General features: G+C 40.1%; 2 protein-coding genes across 2 annotated transcripts; one reads left to right on the top strand and one right to left on the bottom strand.

Moving 5' to 3' along the window:
* Nucleotides 1–5,272: 5,272 nt before the first annotated feature.
* LOC114544730 lies at nt 5,273–7,031 on the top strand. Its single transcript, XM_028563285.1, has 2 exons — nt 5,273–5,756; nt 6,322–7,031. Exons 1-2 carry the CDS (start codon nt 5,365–5,367, stop codon nt 6,377–6,379), a joined length of 450 nt encoding a protein of 149 aa, XP_028419086.1. The 5' UTR covers nt 5,273–5,364; the 3' UTR covers nt 6,380–7,031.
* A 595-nt stretch (nt 7,032–7,626) lies between these two features.
* On the bottom strand, nt 7,627–9,883 carry LOC114544729 (protein misato homolog 1-like). Its single transcript, XM_028563284.1, has 3 exons — nt 9,293–9,883; nt 8,683–8,958; nt 7,627–8,341 (listed from the first exon to the last, which is right to left on the bottom strand). Exons 1-3 carry the CDS (start codon nt 9,881–9,883, stop codon nt 7,631–7,633), a joined length of 1,578 nt encoding a protein of 525 aa, XP_028419085.1. The 3' UTR covers nt 7,627–7,630.
* Between the last annotated feature and the right edge of the window lie 2,462 nt (nt 9,884–12,345).

The raw sequence follows: 12,345 nt of genomic DNA, 5'->3' as shown, positions 1-12,345 counted from the left end.
GGAACAGTTGATGGAAAAATGAGTCAACTATCGGTCCTCCGGGACAAATCGAACCTACGCTTTTGCGATGCCGGTGCAATGCTCTTGCCGCTGAGCTACAGAGGTAGCTGACAAGAGCGAGCATAGTTAATGTGTATAGGATGGTAATGCCGGGAATAGGCGAGGGTAAATCGATTATCATTTTCGGCACTTCACAATTAGGCCTTTAGTTAAATTTTCCAGCATTGAAACATTTGTACGACGATACATAAACAAGTTTAAAGCCCGTTTTCCACTATAAGCGAATAAATAACCGGTATCTGAAATCCGGTGATGTGATTGGTTTGCGAAGAAACTCGCCGCGAAAAAGTAGAACCGCTTCTTTATCTGTTCGCGCGAATAAATTCGCCTAATGGAAAACGGGCTTAAACAAAATGGATACCTGAAATATATCCTGACATCCAAATATTTTAAGTGTGATGTCTACACATATGCAGGTATATATTATGTAAACAATTGAAATAGCGCGCGAAGCAATTTATTCTGGCGCCGAATCGATGTTCCCGTCTCAAAAACGTCTGTTCGTTCTTAGGGTACTGTTCAAGCACTCTGTAATTAAATAATAATATTGCTATTGGAAGCATGTCTGGAGTCTGAGTGTCTGAGAGTCAATCTTTGTCTATCTAAATTGAGATGGCTTCAAATCCATTTGATATCGATCTTGCGTCTCGCAAAGATCTTCAAGTTCGTTTTTTATGCGAGTTTCAGGCAGTTAAGATTATATTCTCCGTCGCGCATACAAATTTTTGAAATTTATAAACCCGAACTAGATGATTTCAAAGTATTCAACGTGATAGAAGTTTACTTGACGGAAGCATTGAAAATTCTTCTCGCAAATGATACAAAAACGAGATGAAAACTACCTTCTTTGCAATGGCGTAGCCATCCCGACGAATTTTTTCCGCTATGCAAATTTCAAGTCATTTCTATTATGACATCGATGACATCAATTCTAATAAATGCAAGCCTAAAATTTCTCTCTTGGTCGATGTTCCCTCGATGGTAATAAAAGTAGTAGTTAAACTGAGATCTGAACCACATTAATGTAAAATCCTCATCTAACAAACGTTACAAATTCGCTTCGTCGAGATCATCTGAGTAACTTCGAAACAATTTTGAGACTTAAGGCTGGATTTCCACTTCCAGCGAATAGTTGCTAGCGAAATATTTGCATATTTTCATTTGAAATGCATAGAGTTAAACTGAACTAATGTAGTTATTCCGTCAAAATTCTAAAGAAAATATGCGAATATTTCGCTAGCGAAGTATTCTCTGCGGTGGAGACCCACGCTATCATTGAAAGCACTATAATTTAAAGTCTTCTAATATTATCAAAATTTATCAAAATTTGCGAAAATTTTTCCCCATTTTATTTTCAGACATGAACGGTGAAGCGAATATCCAACGGAAATCAAAAAGCGTTGTTTTATGCCGATCAAGGAAGCAACCAGATGGCAAAGAAATACAAGGACTCGTCTTCGACCATCCTTCCATGCCGAAAATCGTCACGGTCTCATCTGTTCCTAAGAAATCCGGCGAAAAAGTACGTAGCGGGGAAACAAACCCTACCGGGGGAAAACGACATACCGGGGAAACGCACCTTGTCGAAAATAGTTCCCCTACCGGGAGGAAATATCCCACCGGACGTCCTCGTCAGAGACGATACCCCGTCGGAAATTTGTCCCTGGAAAGGTTCGATACCGGGTATTCCAACCAACGGGCAGCAACTACGCAACATTATCCGACCGTACAAAGGTCCCCTCCAGCGTTGATTCACACACCAAGCCGTTATTCAACAGAACAGCGGGTTATCTCCCCTCAAACGGGAAAAACAAATGTTCCCTCTCCCCCCTTTTACAATGGCCGTCCAATTCCTCCTACGATATCCAAAGCGCACAATATGCAAATGCAATACCCTCGACACGCAGCGAATCTATCGCCACGCACGCAGGAAGCAACGATAAGGCGAAACTCCACCGGCACATTTCGGTCCCATCCGGAAAACGTCGTCCCACTTCGGCAGAACATCGTACAGCACCCGAAGAACGCCGTTCAGTATCAAGAAAACATCGTACTAGGCACGCAAGATCTAACACAACATCGGCAAAGTATCGGCCAACAATCGGAAAGCGGTATCCAACTTCGTCAGAACGTCGTACCGTACTCGGAAAACGGCGCAAGAGCTCGACAATACGCGCGTCAGTTATCCATGCCGTCTTCCACAGATAGATTCTCAAGGGACTTTCATCTAAAAGTTTGGCGCCAAAGTCACGATCGTGCTGCAAGGGAATGGTATCCACCTGCTTCCGGGCAAGAACAACCCGCACACCAGCCACTGGCCTCTAATCATAATCTGGAGGTACTCCGCCATCGGTCATTGTCCACCGGTTCGCATGAACGACCAGGTCTCGTCCACCGAAATGAAATGGTTGAAAATCCACCCCATCGCGAGACACACCCACAACCCATAGGCCAAACTCTACCCCGTCGCGAGACACACCCACAACCCATAGGCCAAACTCTACCCCATCGCGAGACACACCCACAACCCATAGGCCAAACTCTACCCCATCGCGAGACACACTCACAACCCATAGGCCAAACCCTCACCTCGAAACCCCAGTCCACAATCCAAGCGGGGAAATATGTGGCAAATATTCAACCCACCAGTGATATGAGGAGATATAGTACCGGTCACGTTGGCTCACAATATTCTGAAACTTCTACTACCGGCACTTACACCTCCCGGGAAGATTGGACCTACGCGAAATATAGTTCAAATACAAGAAATACCGAGATAAGAACATCTGCTACCGAGGGACACAATCCCGTAGTACGAAACTCCGAGGACACAAATGCCGGGTACACAAGAGCATCAAGTCAATCTATCGAGAAACTTTGCTCCGTGGTGCGAAATGTCGAGGCACCAAAGAACTTAAAGGAACTTTATTCGAAGGGACCAAATTCGAAGGGACTAAACTCGAAGGAACCTAATTCGGAGGAACTAAATTCGAAGGAACCTATTTCGAAAGAACCTATTTGGAAGGAACCTATTTCGAGGGAACCTTATTCAGGGGAAACGAATTCGAAGGAACCTGTTTCAAGGGAACCTTATTCGGGGGGACCAAATTCGAAGGAACCTAATTCGAAGGGACTAAATGCCGGTGATGAAGAATTCGACTTTGTTAGCTATGAAAGTTGCGGACATTATTGAACAGCGAAAGGCGCAACGGAGAAAAAAGCGTCGTAGTTCACCAACCGTTGTGGTCATATCAGATTCGGAAGACGAAGGATTGAAGATATCTTCACCGCTTTCCAGCGACGAAAATGGAGATGTTTTCACAGCTGCCAGTCCGGTTTACAGAATAGATGGAGGTAGCGACGATTTTCTACGGGAGAATGTGGATTTAAATCCATCTCGTAATAGCGATGGTGAAAGTGCCTGTGTTATTACCGGGGTTAAAGCACCCGGGGAACAGTCCGTTCGGTTAGAAAGCGAAAAACTCGGCCGTAAGACGATTGATGAAACTGGGCCGAGTAGGGTCAGAAGAGATTCCTATGATTTCAACAATAATACGAATGATAGTCAAGAGGTGACCACGTCGAACTACAAGCAGAATGGCTTGGGAACGAACCGCGAGCATGGGGGGAATGGGCTGAGCACGAGTTATCGGTCTGTTCTATACGAGCGGGAAAGTGCGGGACATTCAGGTACACAGAGTGCCATCATGAGTGAGCAGTTGTTGTCGGATGAGAGCAGGGGACTTAAGAGGTGTCTTGATGATAAATCGGAGTATTTTGTCGCGGGATCCGCAGAAATCGCTGGGAATTCTCTCCAGGATGCTGCGAGAAAAATTCGCAGAATGTTGTCAAATGTTTCCAAGAACCACGCCAATGATGGAAGCCTGAGTTTCGATCAGAGAATGGACATTTCTTCCAGTCGCCAGTCCTTCCCGGAAAGGAGCGGTTCTGTAAACTCTGGAGAATACCAAAAGCCGACGAGAAACTACGAAGGCATGCCGAAGTTGATACGATCTCTTTCGGAATATGATCGGACGGAAAGCAGGCCGGAATTCAAAAGTGAACGATCTAGGAGTCTTACCTATGAACCGAGATATTCGTCACACGGATTAAAAAACCGAGAGAATTGCATTACCAAGAACGAATTTGTTGAAAAATTTAAATCGAGTATTCAAGACTGCCTGGATGACAGCAAGCCTTTGAAGACAATGCCACGTGACGAACTTTTATGTCGCAAATATGACACCGAGTTCACTGAGAAGCCTGGAACCGACAGCAACCAGACCGTCGTGAAACTACCTAAAGTTGGTCCAAAACCGACCGGAATCGTGGTCGGTGTGAAGAAGTCACCGGAGGTCAAGCAACCGCTGAAACAGGAGTCTTTGGGCTCGAAAAGTGAATTGAAAAATTTGCTAAAACCTCAGGTCATTGGTTTGGACAACGAATTGAAGCAACTGCTGCAATGCGGGAGTGCGGGCTCAGAAAAACCTGCAAAGGACTCTGGTATAAAATACATCGTCATACCCGAAGAAGATGATGTAATACACAAGACGGAGAGTCCCGAGCTCGGCGATGATTTGAATGTACTTCATTTTAGCGTTGTCAAAAAGGATGCAACACCCAAGGGAGCAAAGTCCGAAGCTCACGTGAACAGCATAGTCGGCTCACGTGATAAGAAACCTGTATCGCAGCAGTGGGAGACTTATTCGCTGAAACTTGAGCAGAGTAACGCGACAAAGGATAGTTGTAGTGAAAATTCAACTGTCTCTCCTGACATCAGGCGAAATTCCTGGAAAGAATTAGAGACGGGATTTTTGGCCGAGGAAAACCGAGAATCCGGCGACGAAAATCGAAAGCGAAAAAGCTCGGGTCAGAAATCGTACAAGTTCCATGATTCTACGAAACTTGTTTCGGAGCAGTACAAACGTCGGAAATTGTCGGAAGAAGGCGGAATTCAAGATGGCGATTTCACTACTGATGACGTGCCCAAAACGACAACACAGACATCGATATGTCCGCCTAAGGATCTTAATAACTTGCTTCTCGTCACAAAAGACAGTAATTCGCGTATCATAATAACAACAGCAAGATCCTAACTCCCCAGTGTTAAGTCCCTCGGAGAAAACCCCCACGATATTCACCCTCGGTGAGAAAACCAAGCCCAACTCAACCTGGGAAGAAAAAACCCTCGACAAAAATGGCCAGGAATGACCCCCAGCTCCACGAGATTCAACCCCTGGAGATTGCGCGCTCCACGTCACCGGGGAAAGAGACGCAGCAGAAAGAAGAACTTTCTTTAGCTGAATGGACAGAAATTTTACAAGGGCGAATTGCCCAAGTCAAGGAAAGTATCGAGGAAGAAAAGACGCCTTGGAAGACAAAGAACAAGAAAAAGTTTTGGAGAAACTCGAAAATCATTATGCTTGGATAATGGGACCAGATGTCGACGAAGCGTTCTTCGTTTCTCGGAAATTACAGTTTTTTCAAACGATGCGGAAACAGTACGAGTTGATGAATAAAGTTAAAACGCAAAGACAGTCGATGAAGACTTCAGACAGCACCCCACAAGTTGAGGAAGATACGGAAAAATCAAAAGAGAAAGCCGCCAAACAAGTTGAGGTGACAAAAGAAGCGGCCAAACGTGTGACAAAAAAGACGAAAGGCATTAAGAAAATGGTTAAATGTCGGCCGAAAAGGTGAGAATGTTTTGCAATGATAGTTGATGAAACTCTCATGTAAACTCTCGCTTGTCAACTCTCATGCAACTCTTGTTCTCGTTCGATCAAGTAATGATAGTTGATGAAACTCTCATGTAAACTCTCGCTTGTCAACTCTCATGCAACTCTTGTTCTCGTTTGATCAAGCAATGATAGTTGATGAAACTCTCATGTAAACTCTCACTTGTCAACTCTCATGCAACTCTTGTTCTCGTTTGATCAAGCAATGATAGTTGATGAAACTCTCATGTAAACTCTCACTTGTCAACTCTCATGCAACTCTTGTTTCGTTTGATCAAGCAATGATAGTTGATGAAACTCTCATGTAAACCCTCACTTGTCAACTCTCATGCAACTCTAGTTCTCGTTTGATCAAGCAATGATAGTTGATGAAACTCTCATGTAAACCCTCACTTGTCAACTCTCATGCAACTCTTGTTCTTGTTTTAATGCTTTAATCAGGCAATGATAGTTGATGTATCTTTTCTTATCATTTTCACGGTCAAATTTACCTTTATCTAACGTATATCTCATATTTTTTTAGTGTGAAAAATACTGGAGGCAACCTTATGAAAAAAATAAGAAAGGCAGTCCTGTTATAATAAACTATGGCGCTCTATATTATATTATGTGAGTCAATTTGAACTATTACGATTTTCCCTTCGGGCAGTACCCCTGAGATTTGTATATATTTTTTCATTTTATATGAGCAAATTCCCTTCTCCCAAGATATTATTTATGTCGTTTCTTTTATTATATATTACTTATATCGTTTCTTTCTTTTATTAAAACTTCAAAATACGAAATGCTAAATCTACCCTCTTGTTAACTACAGATATGAATTTGCATTTATTTAACACAACTAACTGCAAAGAATAGTTTTATTTAGCAAAATAAACCCTTCACCAGAATGCTTTTTCGTCTCCGATCTTGATAGTATTGTTTTTCATCATGTTTTTAATGTTTTTAACCGCCGCTTTACATAAAAGTTTGAAATTTACACATTTTAAAAATCCATACCTTCAAAATTTGCCTTTAGCTTTCCTAAATTTCTTTCTAACCACGCGGCAACTTCTGGACTTTCCCGAAAGAACTGCTTTGAATTTTTCGCCATTTTGAATGGAGCTTTTTGAAGTAAATGGCGGCAAACGCGAAAGTCTGATGTTACACGAAATTTGATTGGCTCCACAAAAGTCATTGAGCCAATCAAACTTCGTGTAACATCGGACCTCCCGCGTTTGACGTCATCATGAAAAGGTCTATTTAGTGGATCCTATTTACGTATACCTCTCCTTCACTAGATTCCGCCCCCCGGGATGAAATCTGTTTGACAATCCGCCCCCGGGATAAATTATTTTGCAGTAGTGTTCCTGGGGTCGCCCGGGGGGGAGTTCGAATTGACTCATGCATAAAACCATTTCATTGAAGTTTACAGAGGAAAACAATATATATAAAGTTCACAAAAATTATTGATAATTTGTTTTGTTGAATATTAGTTCTGTTCGTGAATATTATTTAATGGTGAATTCATCCAAGAATATTGTACATAATATGAAAACTATTTAAATAGTTGAAAAATATTTGATATTTGTAAATAAATGCATTCTATTTTTTTGAGTTTGATGAATAAATCATTGATCAAATCTGTTCACACCATTCTTGTTTGCATTTCCAAATAACTGTGTTAGTTTCAAAAGCTTTCAAATTGATAATGATTTCCAGAATTTGCGAAGGTCAGTCAAAACCAAGACTAGTCCAGATATATTAAGAAGATCAGTGGTTTAATCTATGACGATGGTGCCCTGTAAATATGCTTGCCCCCCTAATGTATGGATGTTGGCAACCCCCTGCCCTTAGAGTTCATAGTCAGACTTATATGCTTCAGCCAAGACCTTCAGTTTCTCTCTACTGTCTTCAATATCTGCCTGTTCAGTTCCTGCTTTTAAAAACCCTGAATAGTTCATTCCGTCAAACTTGTTTGTGTCTTTGTACAGCCTTTCCAAAGGCCTTGAGATTTCTTCACAATTTACAAGACTAGCCATTGCTGATGTAGAACTAACTTTGACCTCTTCTGGTCGGTTATAATCTTCGATAATGCAACCAATTTGAGTAACAGAGGGTTTAAAAATGTCTGGAAATTGTAGGGTGAACTTACAAGGGGTCTGAACGACATAACTTGGGCAAATATGTCCATGGTTGGTTTTGTACTGAAGCATTGCAGATAACCTTCGTGAAACGAGATTGTATTCCTCCAGTTTTAGCAAATGGGTTGGTATTCCACGGACTACAGTGGTTTGTGCAAGAATGCTTTCAGGTCGGCTTGTATCTGGTGTCAGGGAGATGTTAAAATCCATCGGTCCATTTAGTATGTCGTTTACAGAGCCTGTGCTGCTCAGAGGAATCGGTAAGCCCATAGTCAATGCAGAAATCTTTCTACCAGCCACTGAGATGGGTCCAATTAAAGTGCTGATGTCTGTAGCCTGGTCATTTGAAAGTCGAAATGGTAATGTCGCTGTGTCTATCGCTGAGGCAAGGATCGCACTTGTTTGGTATGTGGAACTAGCCTAAAAATACCATGGTTAGTCATATTGTGAATTGGTTTTTGACCTATAAACAGTACTCTTCCACTGATGACTAAAATCATCTGACATTAGACAGAGTAAAATACTATTTAGGTCACATCTGGGTGCATTGCAAGCTAATGGTTAACAAGAGACACTGACAGACAGTTTTGTTAACTTATTAACTGACAGTACTCTTCCACTGATGGGTAAAATCATCTGACATTAGACAGAGTAAAATACTAAAGTAGGCCACATCTGGGTGCATTGTAAGCTAATGGGTTAACAAAAGACACTTAACTCATTAAATAAACTCTCATAGTTTGTAATTAAAAATATTTTACCTTATAATTGATGTATGGGAATTCAACTGGTTCCCTTCTCAATCCATAACTACTCCTCAAGGACAGTGGTATCACCTGACAATCTGACTCAATATACTTTCCAAAACTTAGCATAGTATTTAACATAGTCTTTTCAACAGTCTGTTTACCATCATCACCAAGAATTCCAGGCATCATTGCAAAACACAAAGAAAACTTTTTTGAATAATCGTCCGCTAAATCTTGAAGTATACTCGATGAGAGGCCAGCAAAACCATCATGAATATCTGTGAAGACCTGTTGGTTGGAAATTTAAAGATGGTCAGTGGAAGAGTACAGTACGTCAGTTAATAAGTTAACAAAACTATCTGTCAGTGTCTCTTGTTAACCCATTAGCTTGCAATGCACCCAGATGTGACCTGCTTTAGTATTTTACTCTGTCTAATGTCAGATGATTTTACTCATCAGTGGAAGAGTACTGTCAGTTAAAAAGTTAACAAAACTATCTGTCAGTGTCTCTTGTTAACCCATTAGCTTGCAATGCACCCAGATGTGACCTACTTTAGTATTTTACTCTGTCTAATGTCAAATGATTTTACTCATCAGTGGAAGAGTACTGTAAAAAACAGACCTGAAAGCCTTGTAACCTATCGCACTCCTCTGAAAAAAAGTGCAGCCTGTCCTCGAACTCGTTGTAAAACTTTCCAGACTTAAAGAGCATCTCTCCACAGCCAAAATGATCAAATCCTTCAGACATCTGATTATGCAGAAGGTCAACGACTTGCGAAGATTTATCGTGGAAACAAGACAACGTGAAATCTGTCCAAAATAAACCAACTTCATCGGCTGTATTTGAACCGCTATTTTTACTTCCTCTGTCGTATTTCTCCACATTTCCATCCCAAAAAATACCATCATCAGTATCGTCTGTTGCCGTTTCATCTGCGCTAGGAAAGTTTCTAACGTTTTCTTTCAAGTCAAATGATACAACACGAGGCTTATATGAGCTTCGACCAGTTTCAAAATTCAACCCGTGTCTGTACAAAATATCCTGCGAGAGTTCATTAAAAGAGTTCTTTTTAGCAGAGGCCTCTTTGAACAAGCTCTCTTGTAAATTCCAGTAGTGTCCGCCGACAAAATTGCTGTAATTTCCAACTTGAAAAGTGATAACTTCTCTCTCTTTAGGAGAAGCTAAATCCAGACTTTCTCCTTGATCCGCCATTTCTGAATTGACCTCACGAAACAGATTCCGTAATCCTAAATACACGAGTTTATTCCTTGAGATTAGGTTCGGATTAGGGCTTAGATTAGGTTTGTGGATGATTAGTCACACCCCTAATCCTAAATGTAACCATAAAATAAAAAATTGAGAATTCTGTGATTGCTCAGATTCTCAGAAGTCGCAATCAGAACCAATCAGAACAAAACCTGAATTAATCCTAGCTTAATCTCATGGATTAAATTCGTGGATTAGGATTTGCTGAGCATGGATTATTATTGCCAGATTTTTCAACTGAGCTTTATATATGCTGTACTGTCAAACTCAAACATAAAATTTGTTCCAATTTTAATCATTAGAGGGGTGGTGAAAACTGAAACATTGTATTAAAGAAATCATGAACAGTATTTCTGAAGAATGCAATGACCTAAAGAAAAAATATGATATATGTTTCAATACTTGGTACACAGAAAACTTCCTTCGTGGCGACACTAAATCAGAACCATGTGAAAAATTGTTCAAGTCGTATCGGGCCTGTGTCTTGGTAAGCTCAGATTAACACAAAGATTTATAAAACACTAAAGTAGGTCACATCTGGGTGCATTGCAAGCTAATGGGTTAACAAAAGACACTGACAGATGTTTTGTTAACTTATTAACTGACAGTACTCTTCCACTGATGAGTAAAATCATCTGGCATTAGACAGAGTAAAATACTAAAGTAGGTCACATCTGGGTGCATTGCAAGCTAATGGGTTAACAAAAGACACTGACAGATGTTTTGTTAACTTATTAACTGACAGTACTCTTCCACTGATGAGTAAAATCATCTGGCATTAGACAGAGTAAAATACTAAAGTAGGTCACATCTGGGTGCATTGCAAGCTAATGGGTTAACAAAAGACACTGACAGATGTTTTGTTAACTTATTAACTGACAGTACTCTTTCACTGATGAGTAAAATCATCTCACATTAGACAGAGTAAAATACTAAAGTAGGTCACATCTGGGTGCATTGCAAGCTAATGGGTTAACAAGAGACACTGACAGATAGTTTTGTTAACTTATTAACTGACAGTACTCTTCACTGATGAGTAAAATCATCTGGCATTAGACAGAGTAAAATACTAAAATAGGTCATATCTGGGTGCATTGCAAGCTAATGAGTTAACAAGAGACACTGACAGATAGTTTTGTTAACTTATTAACTGACAGTACTCTTCCACTGATGAGTAAAATCATCTGGCATTAGACAGAGTAAAATACTAAAATAGGTCATATCTGGGTGCATTGCAAGCTAATGAGTTAACAAAAGATATAATTTTGATAGATTTCCTATTGTTTGTTTTGTAGAAGGCCTTGAATGATAAAAATATCAGTCTAGAAGAGGTTGAAAAGGACATTTTAGGAACACACAATGAGAAGAAGGCACCAGGCGATGATCAGACGAATGAGAGCTGACAGGAACTGTGGGGTGCTTCATCATGAGATTGGTCAATAATAGACAGTGAAAAAATGAAGAAACATAACTTAATGTCTTAATAGATTACATTCAGATGCATTGCAAGCTAATGGGTTAACAAGAGACACTGACAGATAGTTTTGTTAACTCATTAACTGACAGTACTCTTTCACTGAAGAGTAAAATCATCTGACATTAGACAGAGTAGAATACTAAAGTAGGCCACATCTGGGTGCATTGCAAGCTAATGGGTTAACAAGAGACACTGACAGATAGTTTTGTTAACTTATTAACTGACAATACTCTTCCACTGATGAGTAAAATCATCTGACATTAGACCGAGTAAAATACTAAAGTATGTCACATCTGGGTGCATTGCAAGCTAATGGGTTAACAAGAGACACTGACAGATAGTTTTGTTAACTATTAACTGAGAAAATTGTTATAATGTTGGAAATATGAGAGAGTACATATTTATCAGGAAATTGTATTGATGTAGGCATTGGTTATGTCTGACTTGAGCAATGGACTGCAGAAAATGACTTAGTAAACATTAGACATATTTATGTTTGTACATAATCTCAACTGATAAAACATTCACAATATTCTAAATACTCTTCATTCAATGATATTGCCACAGAAGAAACCAGAAATAATAAAATACATTTATTATTATCAAAATACTGTAGTATTTGGAAGACAGAAAAATTATGTCAATAGCGCGGCCATCCTCAGGTACAATAAATTATTAAAATAATAAAATTTATTGCTAGAAGTTTCACACGTTTGTAGCATGTTTAGAATATTTAATGTTACATCCACAGTAAATTCCATTTCCAGAGGCGGTTACAAATCTCTTGCGTCTCTCGTTGCTTCAGGTACTTTTACAGTAATTCCATCAAACTTTTCAGTTACGTCAACCTGACATCCTAGTCTTGATCTGGAGAAAAAATCCAGTGTTACTACAGGAGGAAACCTAAACTAAACTAACTTTATTTATACTG

Source organism: Dendronephthya gigantea, unplaced genomic scaffold (assembly GCF_004324835.1).
Source record: "Dendronephthya gigantea isolate DGI-Jeju-01 unplaced genomic scaffold, DenGig_1.0 000922F, whole genome shotgun sequence".
NCBI classification, from domain to species: Eukaryota; Metazoa; Cnidaria; class Anthozoa; order Malacalcyonacea; family Nephtheidae; genus Dendronephthya; species Dendronephthya gigantea.
Note: the sequence above shows the minus strand (reverse complement) of the source record. Positions and strands in the feature narration are given on the sequence as shown.